Source organism: Lupinus angustifolius, chromosome LG02, assembly GCF_001865875.1.
Source record: "Lupinus angustifolius cultivar Tanjil chromosome LG02, LupAngTanjil_v1.0, whole genome shotgun sequence".
NCBI classification, from domain to species: domain Eukaryota; kingdom Viridiplantae; phylum Streptophyta; class Magnoliopsida; order Fabales; family Fabaceae; genus Lupinus; species Lupinus angustifolius.
In genome coordinates, this window is record NC_032010.1 from 1,075,459 (window position 1) to 1,094,458 (window position 19,000).

Genomic DNA, 19,000 nt, shown 5'->3' on the forward strand with positions numbered 1-19,000 from the left:
TATGGTTCGGTTCCGCTCAATTAACCGCAAATTTAACTATAAGAACCGAACCGAACCGCTCTTGAATGGTTCGGTTCGGTTCGGTTCCACGGTTTTTCCATTTACTTTTTTATAAAAAATAATTGAAAATTCAAAATGTATTACAAGAGATATTGTCCATAAAATGATAAACATTACTACTACTATTATAAAAAATTATGAATCACATATAACAATAAAATTTATGATTAGTAATATGTATATATATATATGAATTAGTAAAATATATAATAGTTACATTTATAACCTTACATTTTATAATTAGTAACACATGTAACAATACATGTATAATAATATATGATATATGTTAGTTTCAAACTCAATATCACAAAAGTTATAAATATATTCGAAATCATAAGACACTAGGAAACAATTTAGTAACTAATAACATATATAATACTAAATTAATAACAATTTAGTAACATATATAACACTATAATTCATAAATAAAACATTATTCCCTAGTCCCTTGTATATATTTTTTTAATATGCGGTTTGGTTCGGTTCTAACGGTTCCTAAATTTCTAAAACCATAAACCGAACCGAACATAAACGGTTCCTCAAAAAAATAACCGAACCGAACCGCGAAACCGAACCGAACCATATTTTACGGTTTGGTTCGGTTCGGTTCCATCGGTTTCGCAGTTTAAACCGGAACCGCTTACACCCCAAATAGCGAATGTGAAATGGAAAAAAACAAATAAGTGTGGACATGGAGAATAAGATCGTCTGTCCCAAAAGTTTTATGTCCTATGTCCCAAGCCAATCATATCTTACCAAATTACATAAAAATGTTATTTTATATATTTTTTAATTTTTTTTCAAGTATGTGTCAAATTTCTATTGGATTGGGACACAATGAGACACCAAAAAGTAGGACAGCTGATCTCATTCCGGACATGGAAGGTTGCCAAATAAGACCAAAACTCCACAAGAGGGTCACTTCTACTTCCTAGGATAATTAATATCTAATAGTTATTTGATTAGTTTCTTCTCTTTTCTCTAGTTATAGTCTTATAGATAAGAGGAATAACCCAACTACTTAGAAATCGTTTATCTTGTTATCATAAAACATTTTGTTAACCACATCAAGTGGCTTAAACATCTTGAGTTTATGTCTTAAATATATAAAATATTTATTTTTCTTCATTTAATCTTAAATATATAAAGTATTTAACACCTTTTTAGACATGTATAGTACTTAACATCACACAATAGATTGAAATGGGTTTGATCTAATATCTCACTAAGTGAGGATATGAAGATTCTAGATCAAATAAAAGTTGTAAACTTCATTCCATAATAACACTCGATGTATTTTTTGCTATAATCTTTGATTGGATTTTGACTCATATGCTAAACTTTTTGTTTTAAGCTCTAGAAGGTTTTCTACTAATTTTGTGTATAAAGAATTGAAACTATACACAAATTCATACACTTCTTTTTATTTTCTTCCCATATGGATAACCAAATCATTTTTCCTTGCTCAATAGAATGAAGAAAATATTAATCATATCTCAATCCTTGACATGTATCAAAAACACAATTTCCAGGATCTGTGTCTTGTTGCATCCTAGAATCTCTTAAAATATATGTAAAATTAAGAAAATTACAACAAAGCAAAAATAACAATGAACCATTACACTCTGAGACTATGAGAAAAGAGGTAAATACATAAACTCTATAACACATGCAAGTGATCATCAAACTTTATCTTCCAACAATAATGGAATCTCCGAATCCATCCGCTCCGGCCGGTAAACTCGCATGTGTATGATCACTAGAATACAGTGAAGATGATAAGGTGCTCCTTCCTTCCAAAGCCTGCCACCTATTAAGTGCTTGTGGCAAGCTCATATCCAGATCAATCCCATATATGTCATCAAGACTTGATTCAGTAGGCTTCCATATCTCAACAAGAGGTGCTAGCACATTCACTACATGGCTCATATCGGGACGTTGATACGGCTCCCTCGCACAGCAGTGCCCAGCTAGCTCTGCAACAGTTCTCAAACTGTCTAAGACTTCCTGATCGACATCGATTGCTGGGTCAATCACCTTTTCCAAAGAGTCTTTGTTCAGTATCATCCTACGGAACCATGTAACAAGGTGGACATTCTCTTCTTGTTGGCTATTATCAATAGCTTTCCTTCCGGTTATCATCTCCATCAGAATCACACCATAGCTATATACATCAACCTTCGTCGTAACGCGTCCGGTTACTGCCAAATGATTCCATTTTAGTTAGAGAGTTGAAAGAATGTTAAAATGATTATCACAAGAGAAAAATGCTAACTTATCAAGTGTCTTATTTATACAATATGTAACAAATTTATCTCTCTCTATATATATGTATAATATGCAACAACCAATATACAATTACAAAGAAGACATGGTATAAACAGTATAAACCATGTTGAGTCATTTTCTATGAGCAATTAAAGCACCAAAAAATTTCTTCCGAATAAACTAAAGTTCAATAAGAGGGTGAGTTTTACATGACAGAAAGGTTGTTGTTTAGTGACCATGAGGTCACGAGTTTAAATCCTGGAAACAACCTCTTCATTTGTAGAGATAAGGTTACGCACATCTACCCTCTCCAGATCCCACTGAGTAGGAGCCTTGCACACCAGACCGCTTTTTTTATAAACTAAAGTTCAACCCTTTAGAGGCAACATTGCAACACATGCAAATTGGCAATATAGGAACACAAATCAGACGAATAAATCTAATGACTTGAAGGAGCAATACTGAATCAAAAATGTCATTTTGCTTTCTGAATGCAGTTGTTTCTGGAAATTTTTTGAGAAACATATGTCACTCAGTTCCAGTATAACTGTATTCACTATCACGATAAAGAGTTTTGTAGACAATTAAGTCGGAACCTATAATGTTAGTGTCAACAGTTAGCAGAAATCATTTGTTCATTGTCTACTTGTGTATTGCATCCTACCCATAATCCACTAAGATAGCTAGATCATCTACCACTGATGCATAAGGAACTTCGAATATATCTAAAAAACATCGCAAAAAAAAAAACTCGATGCACACGATATTAAAAAATATCTAAATGTCTACCTGCATACTCTGGTGCCAGATATCCAAAAGTTCCAGCAAGTCTAGTCTCAAAGGAGGCTTGGCCTTCTGGAGCAAGTCGAACCAGTCCAAAGTCAGATACTTTAGCTCGCATATCATCGCCGAGCAAGATGTTTGATGGTTTGAGATCCCTATGGATAAATATTTGTTGCGCCAAACTATGAAGATATTCAACACCTCTAGCAACATCCAAGGCAATAATAAGCCTTCTCTTCCAGTCTAGTGGTTTTAACCCGTTTTCTTCTTTCCGTTCGAACAAATGCTCACTAAGAGTCCCCTGAGGCATGTACTCATACACAAGGAGCTTCTCATTTCCATCCAAGCAATGGCCAAGGAGTGCAACCAAATGCCTATGTCGAACCTTAGTAAGTACCGCAATTTCAGACTTGAACTCAGTTAGCCCCTTCTCACCTTCACCCATGATTCCGGGTTCCATCCTTTTCACTGCAATCATTGTTCCATCATGCAATTCTCCTTTGTATACAGTGCCGAAACCTCCCTTCCCCAAAATGTTTCTTGCACTAAAATTGTCTGTAACTTCTCTCAAAACATGAATTGAAATTACCATATTACCAGCTTCCCCATTTTGAACACTACTTCCTGAACTAAATGCACCATATCCTCCTCCACCATCACCACCTGCGGCACTCATCTTCAAAGGTTTTCCATCTCCAGAATGATAAGGATATGCCGCTATTGAACTTGGACTTTCAACTTTGCTAGCTTTCTTATGTTTTCTAATAAACATAATACATAACATAACCCCTAGAACAAGTAAAACCACAACCCCCACCACAATTCCAACAATGACTCCAACATTAAGTTTCTTTCCTTCACCTCCAGGATTATCTCCAGAATCTGGAACAGTATGATTTCCAGGACTTGGGACGGTATGATTTCCAGGACTTGGGACAGGATGATTTCCAGGACTTGGGGCCGGATGATTTCCAGGACTTGGTACGGGAGGACTTGATACGGGAGGGCTTGGTACGGGAGGACTCGGTACGGTTCCAGGACTTGGTACGGGAAGATTTCCAGGACTTGGGACAGGACTGGGGACAGGAGGAGGTGTTATATCCTTTGCAATATCAGGATTCCCACTGGTTTTAAGAACAACCTCTTTAGGGAACGATGGTATCTGACCATGTAACTGATTATTTGAAACATCTAGCTCTTTCAGAGCAGGCATACTAGCAAGCTCGGCTGGTATGGTACCGGTGAGATTATTGTTAGCAAGAAGCAACCTGGTCACGGTCGTAAAGCTTGCCAACTTGGGAGAAATATTACCAGATAAACCTCTATTCTGAAAATTGATCATTGAAATGTTACTAGGAGTTCCAGAACAAACAATCCCTAACCATTCATTGTTACCTCTTGCGCAAGGATCATTACCCTTCCACGAATCGGCAAGTGTTAAAGGATAACCTAAAGGCTCGACAACAGAAAGTAAAGCATTCACAAGGGGACTACATGGCTCATCAACATCCTTAGTGCAAAACCTATTACCCCCTCTCACAATATCATTATCAACTCTAACCCCAATTTTGAACTTGGGAAGGGGACCTTGAAGATAGTTATTGGTTAGATTCACAACAGTGAGAGAAGGAAGATCAATAAGAGAGGATGGAACAACACCAGTAAACTTGTTATCCCTCAAATTCACATCATACAATTGTTCATGATTCGACAAGTCCGGTATAGGACCAGTAAATGAATTACCATTTGCCCAAATTTGTTTCAATAATGTCATATTCTGTAACACATCAATAGTACCATTAAGTTTATTCATACTTTGTTGCCCATTCACCAAAAGCCTCTCCATAGAACTACCCGAAAAACTACTCGGCAACCCGCCCTCTAGATGATTAAAACACAAAGCTAGATAAACCAACCCTTGAAAAGGACCATCTTTTCCGAAAAACCCCGGAATTCTCCCAACAAAACTCGCATTCATACCCGAAAAACTCCTAAGTGAAACACAATCTTGAAGGCTATCAGGAACATTCCATTGACTAAAAGGGTTATAATCAATTCTCACATCTGCCAAATTTGTCATACCTTTGAAAAAATCATTAGGCATTGAATCGAAATTGTTGTTATTGATACTAAACCTCTGAAGAGACATTGGCATATAAGGAACAGGACCAGTGAGATCATTGTTGCTAAATTCAAATATCTGCAATGATGTGAGGTTAACTAATTCTTTAGGCAAAGAACCTTGAATTTTCAAATGAGACATTTGAATTGCAGTAACTCTTCCTGAATTACACCGAATATTTTTCCATTTACAAATATCTGGATCAGTCCAATGAAGATCACTACTTGCATTAATAGATTTTTTCAGAAGATTCATAATAGTTGCATCATCTTGTGAATAAACACTAAGAACAAAACCATGAAAAATAACTATGAAGAGATGAAGAACAATGGAAGAAGAAAAAAGAAAACTTGGTCTAATTTTCTGCATTGTTTTTGGCTTTTTTATTTGTAGAGTGGTGTAAGTTGATGGAAAAAACGAATATATGAAAAGATGAATGTTGAGTATAAAAGACGCAAAGATTGATAATTCACTCAAATTGCATTGCACTTGATGATGATTCTCATAAAAATGGAAGATTTTTTAGAGAGGGAATAAGTAGAAAAATCGCTTTTTTATGAGAGAATAAGTGAAAAATCACTTTTTTTGAGAAAGGAATTAAAATATGATGCACCAGAGATAGAAGAAGAAAAGAACAAAGGAGAAAGAAAGACTGAAGAAAAGAAAAAAAGACTAAAAGAATCAACGACGGTTCTGAATTATTAATTTTCCTTATACTTTTTAATATTTTAATATTATTTATAGATAATATTTATCATTTTTCTTACATTCATAACCCTATTTGTAAAATAGGAACAATTTCTAAATAAAAAAATGAGTGTAATATGTATATGTTATTATATATATTTGATATATTATCTATCATTTATTTATATTATCATTTTGAATAGTCAATAATAATTAAATATATGTGATAAATGATATAATAATAGTGTATAAAACTTATACAGTAAGTATGTACATTTATTTTATAAAAAGTAAGTAAAAGAATATTTAATGTGGTAATCAATGATATGATGAATGTTGTTTCTAAAATTTCAAAACATACCCATATGAATGGTGGAGAATGGTTGGTGTATAAATAGGTGTGTATATAGTATATACACTAATGTTTTATATTTTTATTAACAAAATTATATTGAATACTTTTTTTTCAGGAAATATAATTTAATACCGGAAGGTATAATTTATATTGGGGAAAGAGTTAATGCGTTTTTATAATTTATAATACTATAAATAAATATTTTTGGTACAAATAATACTAAATATCTAAAGTAAAGTTAAATTTTATAATAATTATAAATTAATAATTATTAGATATAGTTGTCCTCAATTAAAAAACCTTATTATCTTTGTGATGTATACATTATTTTTATTTTAGATTTTTTATGATGCATAAGTTATTCTTACATTCAATTATTAGACAATGTATAAATATTTTCATATTATATATTTTTAATTTTTTAATGTTGCATAATGTCTACAATGAAAGAATATTATAAACTTATGCAATATAATTGTATTTTTATAATGAAAAAATATTATAAATAACTGAAGACTTTTAAAATAAAGCAAAATAAAATATTACATAACAAATTATAAACAAAAAATTAAAATTAATAATTTAAAATATATATGTATTTAATTAATCAAAATATTTAATTAATAAATAACAAAATAAATATTGTGTATATATTTTTAGTTATTTTCCAAATTTCACCTAGTTATAACATTTGTTTTGTCGAATAACTATAATTTAATAAGTTACATACACATCTACAATCTTGCCATTACAAGTAAAAAGCTAGCCTAATAGAACCGCTACGTATTCACAACTAGAAATTAGTTTTGTCAAAAAATACTCAAAGTTGCTGTAATTTTTATAAAATATTTAAGTGAAAACCTTATTAATTTAATATTTTTATAACCAATTACTATAACTAACATGAAAAACTTAATAATAAAATATCTTCCTTAACAATGACAATAAGTAATATGGAAAGTGGCATAGTTTATTGAGCGTAAAATCTGTACACTAACAGTATAAAGATTTATACATATGCATATTATTATTTACCTTCATTTGGATTACTTTTTTTTTTTAAAAAGTCAACAATATTTAAATATCAATAATATAAGATAGAATAATAGTATATAAATCTCGTACACTGTAGTGTATACATCTTTTTCTTAGTTTATTTAGTAATGCATATTTGGTCTCATAATAAAAGTAAGAATGGTAAGAATGAGTGTTAAGTAATGTGCGTTTATTGGGTGATAATAATAATAAATATGAATTCTGTGTTGGAACTTTAATTACGTTTTGTGGCAACTCAGTTAGTAAAAGTTGCACCTTTATGCACTATGCAACATTAATTTCTCATTACCTTGCGTGTTGTGAATTCAAGCTATCATACATTTCAATGTATATTTTAGACAAACATTTAATTCCATACCTATTTAGAGAACCATTGTTGACCCATACAGTATATTATTCATATTCATCAATATTACTTACATGGAAATGGAAAAGTACCTTAAACTTTATGTACTTTCTAAAGAGACAAATATATATGTAACGAAATATATGAGTTTTGTACATTGTCATTATATCATGTATTATTGATATTTAATTATCATTCATTTTTTCAGAAAAAATAATTTAAATAAATGATTGATAATGTACTGTATTCACTTTTCTGTGTAAAAATATTTACACTAACAATGCATAGATTTTACACCATCTTGTAAAATCTATTAACTATTAATGATATTTGTCATACTTTGAAGATAATGTTAAATTAAAAGCAATGAAATTTTTTAACCCATGAGTTTTTTTAATCATGACTTCTAATTTATTTTTTGTATATATAACAATATTATTGTATTAATCACTTTTCACTTTATATTTTTTTCTCAACCAATTTTGTATTTTGATGGTCTTTTCCTCCGGATATCAATATTGGTTAAGATGCATTATTATGTTCCTACTATTGTGAGTTTCATCATAACAATTTCCTTGTTATCTAGGAGTAATTTAACAATATATTTATACATTAACCAATTTCACCATATGATAAAGTTTAAGGAGTAATTAAGCAGAAAAATAGTTCATGATGCCTAATTACAAAATGCATAAAGTTTACAGGGACTTTATGCACTTTTGCCTCACTTATATTTAAACTTTAGTTACAATTAAAAAAAATATTTAACCTTTGGAAATTTATAAAATATAAAAAATAATTGGGAGCAAACTTATATAATTATACACATGTTTCATATAATCCCATCTATTACTTTAGCCAATTAAAAGAAGAAGAAATAAAAAAAATATAAAACATAATTCAAATACAATTACACAACTTTAAGTTATTAATTAAACACAATTTTTTTCCTCAAACAAATAATATCTCAAAAGGAAACTTGAGACAAGAAAACATATCAAACATATAAGATTTTTGCATTAACATCACTTAGACTAATAATTCTTGCAAAACATAAACATTCAATTTAAAGATCTAACAATAATATTATGACAAACTTTATAAACAAGAACTTTAAATTTACTAACATCATCAATATCAATACTATCTAGTAATGTATTTGTAATAAAATCGAAATCTATTTTTAATTTGGAAGATCTTGAAAAAGCAGAATAATATATTAAAATGTGATGTTATGATTTATTATCACTATACATAAATAATTAAATTTAAAAGTTTTTTTATTATATATAGATAGGGATTTATAATTTGCTATTTCGGATATCCGCCAATTTGGTATGACAAATCTCATCCTCCCCAATCATATGTTAGTTCAAAATCTCAAACCCGACTCATATTTGGTATTACTAATAGGTATCTATAAGTCTAGTTACACATTGTTTCAATTTAAGAAAAGTTTGCAAATAAAGAACTTACAAAAGTTTGAGAATAAAAAATAAATTACACCAATACGCCTTGAGTTTTAGTAAAATTATATAAATAATTCATTCCTTTTTTACGTACATAGATTACTCATAATTATATACATGCAGATACATTAACTACTCATGTATGAAGATAAGTGTAATCTCTAAAACAAAAAAAATGATAAATGTAATTAAGTTAAACAAAATATGATATTTTGTAAAGACAAATTCAAATAGTATAAGAGTGAATACTTCTTCATTATTTTTGGTTTGTTACAATATAGTATAACAGTTATTTAAATATCTCCTAGAATTATTGATACAGTTTGTAACGAACAAAAAATAATGAATAGATATTGACTCTTATACTATTTGGATTTGTCTTCATAATATACCATATTTTATTTAACTTAATTAAACTCATCAAACAAAATATGATATAGTATAAAGACAAGTTCAAAAAATATAAAAATCAATGTCTACTCATTATTTTTGGCTCGTTACAAACTTATCAATAATTCTAATGAGTTGTTTAAATCACTCTTACACTATATTGTAACTAACTAAAATAATGAATAAATATTGACTCTTATAATATTTGTATTTGTCTTCACAATATATCATATTTTGTTAAACTTAATTATATTTGTCATCATTTTTTGTTTAAGAAATTACACTTAGTTCTCCTACACGAGTAATCATTGTAATGTATGTATATAACTATAGTGATTTATGTAAGTTTAAAAAATAGATGGGTGATTTGTATAATTTAACTAAAACTTAAAGAATATTAATATGTTATATTCACTCCCATATTTACTAATACATGATATTTCCTTCCTTTACATTTTAGATAATTATAATTGACCAATATAATATAAACTCATTAAATATGAGTTATATTGTATAAATTTATTGTTTGGCATTTGTATTCAGAAAAATCATTTTCCCAATCTCATATGGTATTGCATTCACTAAATTGTCTTCTCCTAATATTAGTTTTGGTTTATTATTATCTACCTCATTATCTATCCATATTCTTATATTAAAAACATCCCTTTTATTTAATTACACTATTGCTAAAGTTTTTCTTCTTTCTTCCTCTATTTGAGAACTTTCACTTTTTATCCTAATTTAGCACCAACTATATATAACATAAATCACATTGTTTAGTAATTATATATATATATATATATATATATATATATATTCCAACAGTCAAGTTTTCTTTTTAAAATTCTTTTCTCACAGATTTTGGATTCTGTTTACTTTTACATATTCATATAATGAGAAATATTTATATAAAAATATATAAAGTGCATTTTCTAAAATAAACTTCAAGTTTTAAAGTTGTTTTACATCAAGACATTGATCTAGTGATATAAAATTCCGCTAGATTTACATAAAGACCAAAATATTAATAATTATTTGTTGAGAGCGATATTTATTGAGAGGGAGAACCATATATCCATAAACATATTACTTTCTTATCCATAAGGTGAAGGTATGCATCATTGGTAATACAAAAAAGTTGTTTTACACCATTATTTTTACAATTTCATTTGCAAAACCAACACAAACATTAGTTGTAAATCTTGTCATTTAAATTACAATTATTTTTCTCCTTTTACTTTTATCCAATCAACAAAAAGAAATAAAACTTCACACTTTTTCCCCTCTTCTCTCTTTACTTTTACTCAAATACCATATCAATAAACCCAAATGTTTGACAAAAATCATGATTAATTCTATAAAATAAAATTGTTAATTATGTATTATTCCTTTAAGTGATTGATGGAATAAGTTAGATAAATGAAATGAGTTTGTATTTAACAAAATGTAAATAATGATTAATGTAGTTTGATAAATGGCCCAAACCATTTGATTTATAACTCCAACAATTTTTCTCTATGCACCAAAAAACACTACACATAATAAACACAAGATAGTGACCAAATATTGAAGATACACCTTTACATAAAAGCTATTGAAAAAACCTTTAGACATAGTACTAAGATGTTAACAAAAACATATTTCATTTACATAATTTCACTCACCCTCTTCATAAAATATGTTCAAAATTGACATGGACTTATGATTGAACTCATGTCAAAGGAAAAATCTATGATGAGTCTTAGATAGACTTGGATTTGAAAAACTTTGCAACTTCTTTATAGAGATTTTCTTCCTCAAATGGCTTTGAGACATATCCATCCATACCACATTTCAAACACTTATCTGATGTTGCATGTATAACATCAGCTGTCATGGCTAATATTGGTATATGCCACTTACTTGTTCTGCCATTTCCTTCACCATTCATCTGCTCATTCGCCGTGCTTTCCATCATCCGAATTCGACTAGTTGCTTCGAATCTGAAAATTGTATGTTTAGATGGTTTACTAATGCCTAATCATATCAAAACTAATTTCTATGATATGGAAGTTTGTGACAACAATCTTCAAATGTTAGTACAAGGTTTTAAATCTGGGATCCGTGACCACGACCTCAAATATAACAAACTCTTATATTGGATAAATCGTAAGGATGTATAAAACTGAAATGTTAATGAAACTATTGTTTGCCACCATGCAGCAGGAAAATTGATTTGATCAAATAATATATCAGACATAATCTATGAATATAAAATGCATAAGATTTCATATAGTTATATGTGCAATAACATAAAACAGGAAATGCAATACTAGTTAATGTTAATATGCATACCCATCCATTTCTGGCATTTGAATGTCCATAAAGCAAGCATCAAAATTGTGAGGTAACTGAAGGATTTCAAGTGCAGCTTTGCCACTTTCAGCACACTTCACATCGGCTCCAAACTTTTTTAATGCGCCTGCAGCGACCCGCCGGTTCACCATATTATCATCGACCACCAAGATTTTCTTTCCATAGAGAAGGCTTTGTAGAAAAGCAGAACCATCAGGCATGTCTTTACCTACCTGCCTCTTCTTCCCCACGCCGAGAACTTGCTGAAGACATGCAGCGATCATACTAGCTCTCAGAGGCTTCATGATCACTGTATCAGTAAAACCTGAGGCCTTCGCTTTATCAAATTCAGTATTACTCATATTGGTTGCCAGAAGGATCAATTTACGCATCTTAAACATATGCCCGTTCTGTTTTCGATCTAGTTTCCTTACATCGAAGCTCACATCCAATCCAGAAATCCATGAATCCTTCTCAACCAAAATAATATCCGGCTGGAATAACCTGCAAAATCCAATTAGTTTCACTCATTAAATCAACCGAGTCACAGACCATAAACAAAAGAGAAAAGACTTCTTTCATCGTGTATCTCATTCGAATGACATTCTTTAGTTAAAAGAAATAAAGTACAAAAATGAGAAATAAAACTTACTCCGATGTAATAGAACCATTTTTCCTAGATAAAGTAACTGCCGTATTGATGCTATTGGCAACTTTAACTAGTATCCCTAGTCTCTTCAAATGGTATCTTGTCACAGCAGCTCTAACAGGTTTTCCATCAACCACTATGGCTTTAAGCCCTCTACAACTTGAAGGAAGTTCTTCCAAGTTAACTTTCTTTGTGTCATTAACCATTTTTTTCTTAAATGTTCCGAAAACCGCAGTAAACGAAAATGTGCTGCCAACCTGAGGTTGGCTTATGAAATTTATCTGACCTCCCATTAATTCCACCAGACATTTACTGATACTTAAACCAATACCAGTACCGCCATAATTTCTCGAGGTCGAGCTGTCTGCCTGCACAAAAGGCATGAATATCGTATCCTGTGCTGAGAAAGGAATTCCAATTCCAGTGTCCTCTACACAGACCCTCAAGGCGACTTGCTCGGAAAATTCACACAAGGCTGCTATTTTACTCGAGGATTCATCAGCAAGTAGATGCTTAAAATTATCCCAGGTGTTCTGTTCATCGGCTGCTTCGCATCCACTTAAGGTTTTAAAATGATAACCACCAGAAATATGAACAACTTCATCAGATCCTCCATTTACAAATGGCTCATGTTTTCCGTGCATTGTGGACTTCCTACTTTCTGCAAGGTGGACTTTAACAAATATATGTCCTTGTTCAGTAAACTGCAAGGTGCATAAATTAATTCGTGAAGTTATCAACAAGACAATTTACGAAAAAACAAAATAGACATTAACAGAACTATTCTACAAGAAAACATACACATTTGTCTTAGTAATGCAAATAACATCATAGGAAAAAACAAACTTTGAAAATTCCACCTACTTTAACAGAGTTACCAACAAGATTTGTTATTATTTGTCTGAATCTCCCAGGATCTCCCATAACGATATCAGGAACTTCATCTGCGACAAAAACTGCCAGCTTTACTTGCCGAATCAACAATGTATGTCAAGGTTGAATAGTTATAAGGTTGGCATATATCAGTAGCATCAGCATCCAGTGATATAAGACCCCCGAAAGGCGAAACAGACATAAAGAACAATGTAAGTTCATCAATAAGAGAAAAGGAAACAGAAAGATGAAAGTATACAATAAGGTCAAGGCAAAACAATCTTTGTGGTTTTTCAAAAGTTTAATGAACAATTAGACATACCTCTAAACCTTTGTGCCTAGACTTCTCAGAAAAAAGAGAAAGGACATCATCAAGTATAGATCGAAGGTCGAATGGAACTGCCTCCAGCTCTAACTTGCCAGCTTCAATTTTAGCTCGGTCGAGCACCTCGTTTATCAAAGTTATCAGTGCCTTTCCACATGCTTGAGCAGTCTGACCATAATCTCTCTGAGTTGAACTCAACTCTGTATCTAGAAGCAGAGCAAGCATTCCTAAAGTGATGCCGAGTTAAACAATGTCATCACCAATAGAATGTGCAACTCAATGAAAGAAACATAAGACATTGTAATAATTGAAGTTACCTAAAATGCCATTCATTGGTGTTCTAATTTCATGAGATACAGTAGCTAGAAACTGACATCGAAAACAAATTTCAGTTATTGTGATCAGTAACAAAACTAGGAAATAATGAACCATCTATGTGAGGAACATTACCTGGGACTTGGCAACATCAGCTGCTTCTGCCCGGACTTTTAATTCCTGCATTTCATGGAAATCATCCTCAACTTTGATAATATGATTTCCAGCACCGTATAAAATGTAGCCGACTAATAAAAGAATCACAAAGAATAGGAACGCCGTGGTAAGTGCTGTCCAATTTATCGGCGCCTTCTGATGATACCTATCGAAAAATTTGATGATAAGTATCTGCTTGCGAGGAAACTTTTTAGCTTGTTACAGAAAAAGTACTAAAATCCAACAGCACCTACCTGCATATCATCTGATGTTTCCTGAATGGATCTCCAAAATCTAGGGCGCTTTCATGGGCAAGAGACATATCGCCTTCTTCGTATTGGTTACCGTACATGATTAAGGGATTGGTGTAGTTGGTGATATCATATACATTCACCAAAATTGCTTGGTGACCAGCAAGTTGCCCAAGTAAATTCTCCACAAGGGATTCAACATCAAAAGATCCTCCCACATATCTGCTTCCAGTTAGAAATTTATTGAGACATTGAGCATTGAAACAAAACCACATGTTCAAGACTTCAAGCCAATACAAAAAAGGCTATGAAAATAACAGACATGTATAACAACTAAAAATATTTACTACAATCTCATATGACACAAAAACAACAACCAAGAATACCAAAAAATCAAACTTGATAAACCAAGTAGAAGTGAAACTATATCCTACCCTGCAGTTGCTTCAACTCGTTCTTCCACTGTTGGCTTCGGAGGGAGCTTATATTTGTAAACAGGGAATGTTAATACCACACCAAGATGATGAGAACCCAACAACCTGAAAGGGCTAGTCAGAACTGCTTTCCCAGTGGCCCTTGCCCTCAAAATGTTTTCTCGGTCTTCCTGAACCACGCAAATAGCGAAATTTGAAGTCGAAACATGACAAAACATATAAGCATAGTGTTATTAACCAGTGTTGTAATTTACCTCCCCGGACATCATATCGATAGATTCGAGGTATGATAAGGTTTCTTGCACAAATATAACTGGTGCATACTCATCTCTAACAAGTGAAGACACTCTTTCCATTGTCTTTATGACCCATCCATGTTGATTCTCAAATCTTTCTCTCTCTGAATCAACAACTCTTTGTGCATAGGCCACACCACTCAGCAATGGCCTTTCAAATGCTGTCCTAGCTGTATACTCAGCAAAGGTTTCCTGATTTGGTTTTGATTCATTAAAAATAATCAAGATAGATACATGCAATTGGATAGAGAAAACTGAATAACTCAATAGCCTTTCATTTTTGTTGAAATCATTATATACATATACTTATGCTTAGCTAGTTCCAAATCAAAATTGGAGTGCAATGCAAGATGAATCAACCACAAACCTGGTCAATTGCAGAAGGGTATCTATAATAATGGAAGGTTGAAACAAGGATGGCAAGAGCATGAACATGGTTAACACTAACACTAAACTGATCTTGCAACATTCTTGCCCTTTGATCACAGAGACTACCCAACACTTCTTTCCTTCTGATTTTGGTGTCATCATCCATTTTATTATAGATCCACCAACTTATTATAGCCATTAGAAGGATCCATAGGAGCAAAAACTTTGGAAGCCAAGCTCTATGTGCCTGAATGAAAGTGTACTTTCTTTTAGACCCCATTTGATCATGCAACCTCAAAGCCACAGGATTGTAGCTTTGCATCTTCAAACTAAGACCCATCACCAAGAAATTCTATGTTCCTAGTTTGCTTTGTTTCCTTGTTCATCTTCTTCTGCTCCTTCCATATCTGTAGTAAGAGAATTACTCTAATACAATTTTAGTGAGTGCTTTATATAGGAGGTAGATTTGTTTAAAGTAGTGGCAAAATTTCAGATAGTTTTTTCTGATGCTTTAAAAGGAAAAAGATTGCAGAATTATAGTCCATGTAAAGCATCATTGCAGCATTGTTTTTCGTGATTCAAAGTCACCTAATCCTTGAAAGAATAAGCATAAACAAACCAAGCATGATGAAGGATTTGGCAAATTCTTCTCTTTCTCTCTCTTTAAGTAGCAAATCTCATTTAAAATATTAACCTGAGATAACAATAATTGAATAATAACAGTACTAATAGTGTTTTAAATTGCGACCATAGTTGCTATTATGTTGTATTTACCGAAATTGCGGTGAAATATGTCAATACAACAACTGTGGGGTTGCAATGCTGTTGCAGAAACTCTCGAAACCACAATACTATAGCGTAATTACGGTTGCGGTGTATAAGTTAAAATTGTGACTATTACTATCAAAAGAATGAGAAAGATATTTTATACAAAAAAACACAGAATTAAAAGAAGGAAACTGTAAAAGCTTGGAGACAAGCATGGGTCTCAAAAGATGGAAAAACAGCTCAGAACTCAAAAATCCACCTCCCTCTACCCCAATATTTGGTTTTGTTTCAGTCTTTTAAGTGTTAAGGTCCACATTAAAATAATAATATCAAAAGAACTCTAATCAATTAACTAACCTATGTAAACATGAAGCTACTACTACTAGTCTTGGCCTAAGAACATGTTCACACACACTCTCTTGCATATATAATAATATTCAAAACCAGATATTAACCATCAAAAACACAAACACACAGAAAAACACACAACCCAATGAAAGAGAGTGTTGTTAACAGAAACAGTGTTTACCTATAACAGAAAAAAAGACCAAGTTGGTGGCTGTACAATACTAAGAACCAGTTTTGTTGGTCTTAATATGTAGTTGCTGGTTCTCACTACAACCTTTTCTTTTTATGCCATTTTGATGCTAGCTTTTTCTGTTCTTTACCCTTTTACAAAAAAAAATCAAAATTTATGTCAGCAGATAAGAAAAAATCGAATTTTTAGGATTTTTTTCATGATACGCTCTTGTCTCCATGAACTAAACAAACAAGATATAATAAGAATAGGAATAATATAATAAGAATAGTAATAATAAACAAATAATAAATAGTACATTACTCTAGTCTAGTCTAGTTATTCTAGTCTTATAGCCCCTCACTTTTCTCTTACTCCAATGTCTCTTTCTTTCTTTTCTTTTTTGTGGCACTAACACTAATGCATTATCACACCAAACAGTGTTTTCTCTTCACCCACTTGCTGAAATGAACTGAACTACTTTGATTCATCTCAAGTTGGTAATTTGAGAAGAAAAATCCAATATTTTTTGAAGGAAGATGATGGAAAAGGCTTCAAAAAGTAAACTTTGTTGACCAGTCAGTGACTAATAATGAAACATGTTTTGTTTTATACAATTCTAACTTGGAATATGAGAAGCTTTTGAACTACTATACTATCACCATGCAAGTATGAAAAATGAAACTTTTTTTGTTTTCTGACCTGGGTTTGTGTTTTGTAACTTCATTGTAGCTTTGTGTTATTGGATCTGAGGAATTGGAACACAAAAGAGAGAAAGAGAAAGAGACAGACACATCAAAATGAAATTACTTGTTTCAGATACAATTAGCCTCACATGCCTTCCTCATTTCAATTTTCTTTTTATTATCTATCAACAACATAGGATTTATGAGTGTAAAATCTATGCACTACGATCGTAAAAATTATACGATTAACATATTATTTATCATTGATTTGTATTACCTTTATTGACTGTATATAAATTTTTATTATCTCAATACATAAATATTACACTTATTAATATATTATATGTGTGATTTTTAAATAATAACATTGTTATCTTTCAAAATTAAATGTATTATAAAATGAATAACCTTAACAACAAAATTTAGAATAACATGCCCATGAGAGTGTCCTTTTCATATATTATTATTTGTTATATATATACAAAAATCTGTGTGATAATGACGTGTTGATAGGGCACAATCTTATTCCCATGTGGGTAGGTTACCATAAACACCCTTTTTTATTGTTAAAATTATATAAAATGCCCTCCTCACATAATTATGATAACATTAATTAATGAGTGGGAATCCACTTCGTTGAAAAGTAAGTTTTTTAAACTTATTCTCTATCATAACTATCAATTTACTTGAATGTTTTGAATTAGTGAGTAGATCTAAACCATTAGATATCCTAGAATTGATGACTAAGATAAAGAGTAAGTTTAAAGATCTCTCCTCTTAATTAATTAGTTAAATAATTAGTTGGCATGTCTTTGAATTAATTAATCTACCTTTCATTGATGACATATGAATTATGATTATGTAGATTTCAAAGTGTGGTTACATTAAAGTGAATGATTCAAATATGAAATTAGTAGAGTAGCATATCAAATAGTTAAAGGCTTATTGAAATTGACCACAACTTTGTCTCACACTTATCATTCAACCTATGCCATATTCATCTTGGAGCTTTAAAGCATAAACTTCAATAGTGGGTTTTATTAACACCATTAAGGAGATTTAAAGTTAGTTCATAAGCTTATCTCACAAAAATAAATAAATTAGTTGTTTAGTAAATGAGATATTTTAATAAGTTATGAACTTATAGACTCTTATTTAATAAATTGTTTGAGATAACTTATTAGTTAGTTTATTGATTAATCAATTATTCATATCATAAAATTGGATTGTAAATATACTAGAACTATGAACTGGTTCTTCTTTATATTTGGTTCTGTTTATTAATATAGTTTATGTAGTGTGGTTGCACCACCTGCCTTGAAAAAAACCTTACAGATTTTTACAGACTCTTAGATATATAATACATACTAAAGAAAATGCATATTATCATTATATATAGATAAAATATTTCATGGCATATCATCAAGATAAATATATAGAACTTGAGTTAAAGTATACCGTAATATATTTATTGAGAATATGGTGAATTAA

At 31.1% G+C, this 19,000-nt stretch overlaps 2 protein-coding genes across 5 annotated transcripts in view; both read right to left on the reverse strand.

Annotated features, from left to right (window-relative positions):
• Window positions 1–5,644, reverse strand: part of LOC109325652 (receptor protein kinase TMK1-like) — a 9,883-nt gene extending 4,239 nt beyond the window's left edge. Inside the window, exons 1-2 of the mRNA XM_019558138.1 lie at window positions 3,118–5,644; window positions 1,753–2,261 (exon numbers count right to left, since the gene is read on the reverse strand). Of these exons, the coding sequence (XP_019413683.1) occupies window positions 1,753–2,261; window positions 3,118–5,602 (2,994 nt within the window). The 5' untranslated portion in view covers window positions 5,603–5,644. The remainder of the gene's footprint in view (window positions 1–1,752; window positions 2,262–3,117) is intronic.
• LOC109330618 (histidine kinase 4-like) lies at window positions 11,093–17,650 on the reverse strand. 4 transcript variants are annotated; one of them, XM_019564891.1, is made up of 13 exons: window positions 17,526–17,650; window positions 16,836–16,975; window positions 15,537–15,945; window positions 15,128–15,361; window positions 14,874–15,043; window positions 14,443–14,661; window positions 14,168–14,354; window positions 14,035–14,086; window positions 13,715–13,944; window positions 13,384–13,482; window positions 12,523–13,223; window positions 11,871–12,374; window positions 11,093–11,518 (listed from the first exon to the last, which is right to left on the reverse strand). In XM_019564891.1, the coding sequence occupies exons 3-13, from the start codon at window positions 15,876–15,878 to the stop codon at window positions 11,278–11,280; spliced, it is 2,979 nt and encodes a 992-aa protein (XP_019420436.1). In that variant the 5' UTR covers window positions 15,879–15,945; window positions 16,836–16,975; window positions 17,526–17,650; the 3' UTR covers window positions 11,093–11,277. The 4 variants fall into 4 exon arrangements, with proteins under 4 accessions (XP_019420436.1, XP_019420429.1, XP_019420424.1 ...); XM_019564884.1 differs by lacking the exon at window positions 17,526–17,650 and adding an exon at window positions 17,188–17,502 and having other exon boundaries at window positions 11,146–11,518; XM_019564879.1 differs by lacking the exon at window positions 17,526–17,650 and adding an exon at window positions 17,148–17,502 and having other exon boundaries at window positions 11,146–11,518.

What these genes read in the sequence shown, in the direction of transcription:
- LOC109330618 (XM_019564891.1), bottom strand. Translation starts at nt 15,878, where the DNA reads ATGGGTCTTAGTTTGAAGATGCAAAGCTACAATCCTGTGGCTTTGAGG. An exon ending in AAACATCAGATGATATGCAG is followed by an intron (nt 14,355 to 14,442) that starts GTAGGTGCTGTT and finishes ATTTTTCGATAG; the next exon opens with GTATCATCAGAAGGCGCCGA. An exon ending in AATGGTTCTATTACATCGGA is followed by an intron (nt 12,375 to 12,522) that starts GTAAGTTTTATT and finishes TGGATTTTGCAG; the next exon opens with GTTATTCCAGCCGGATATTA.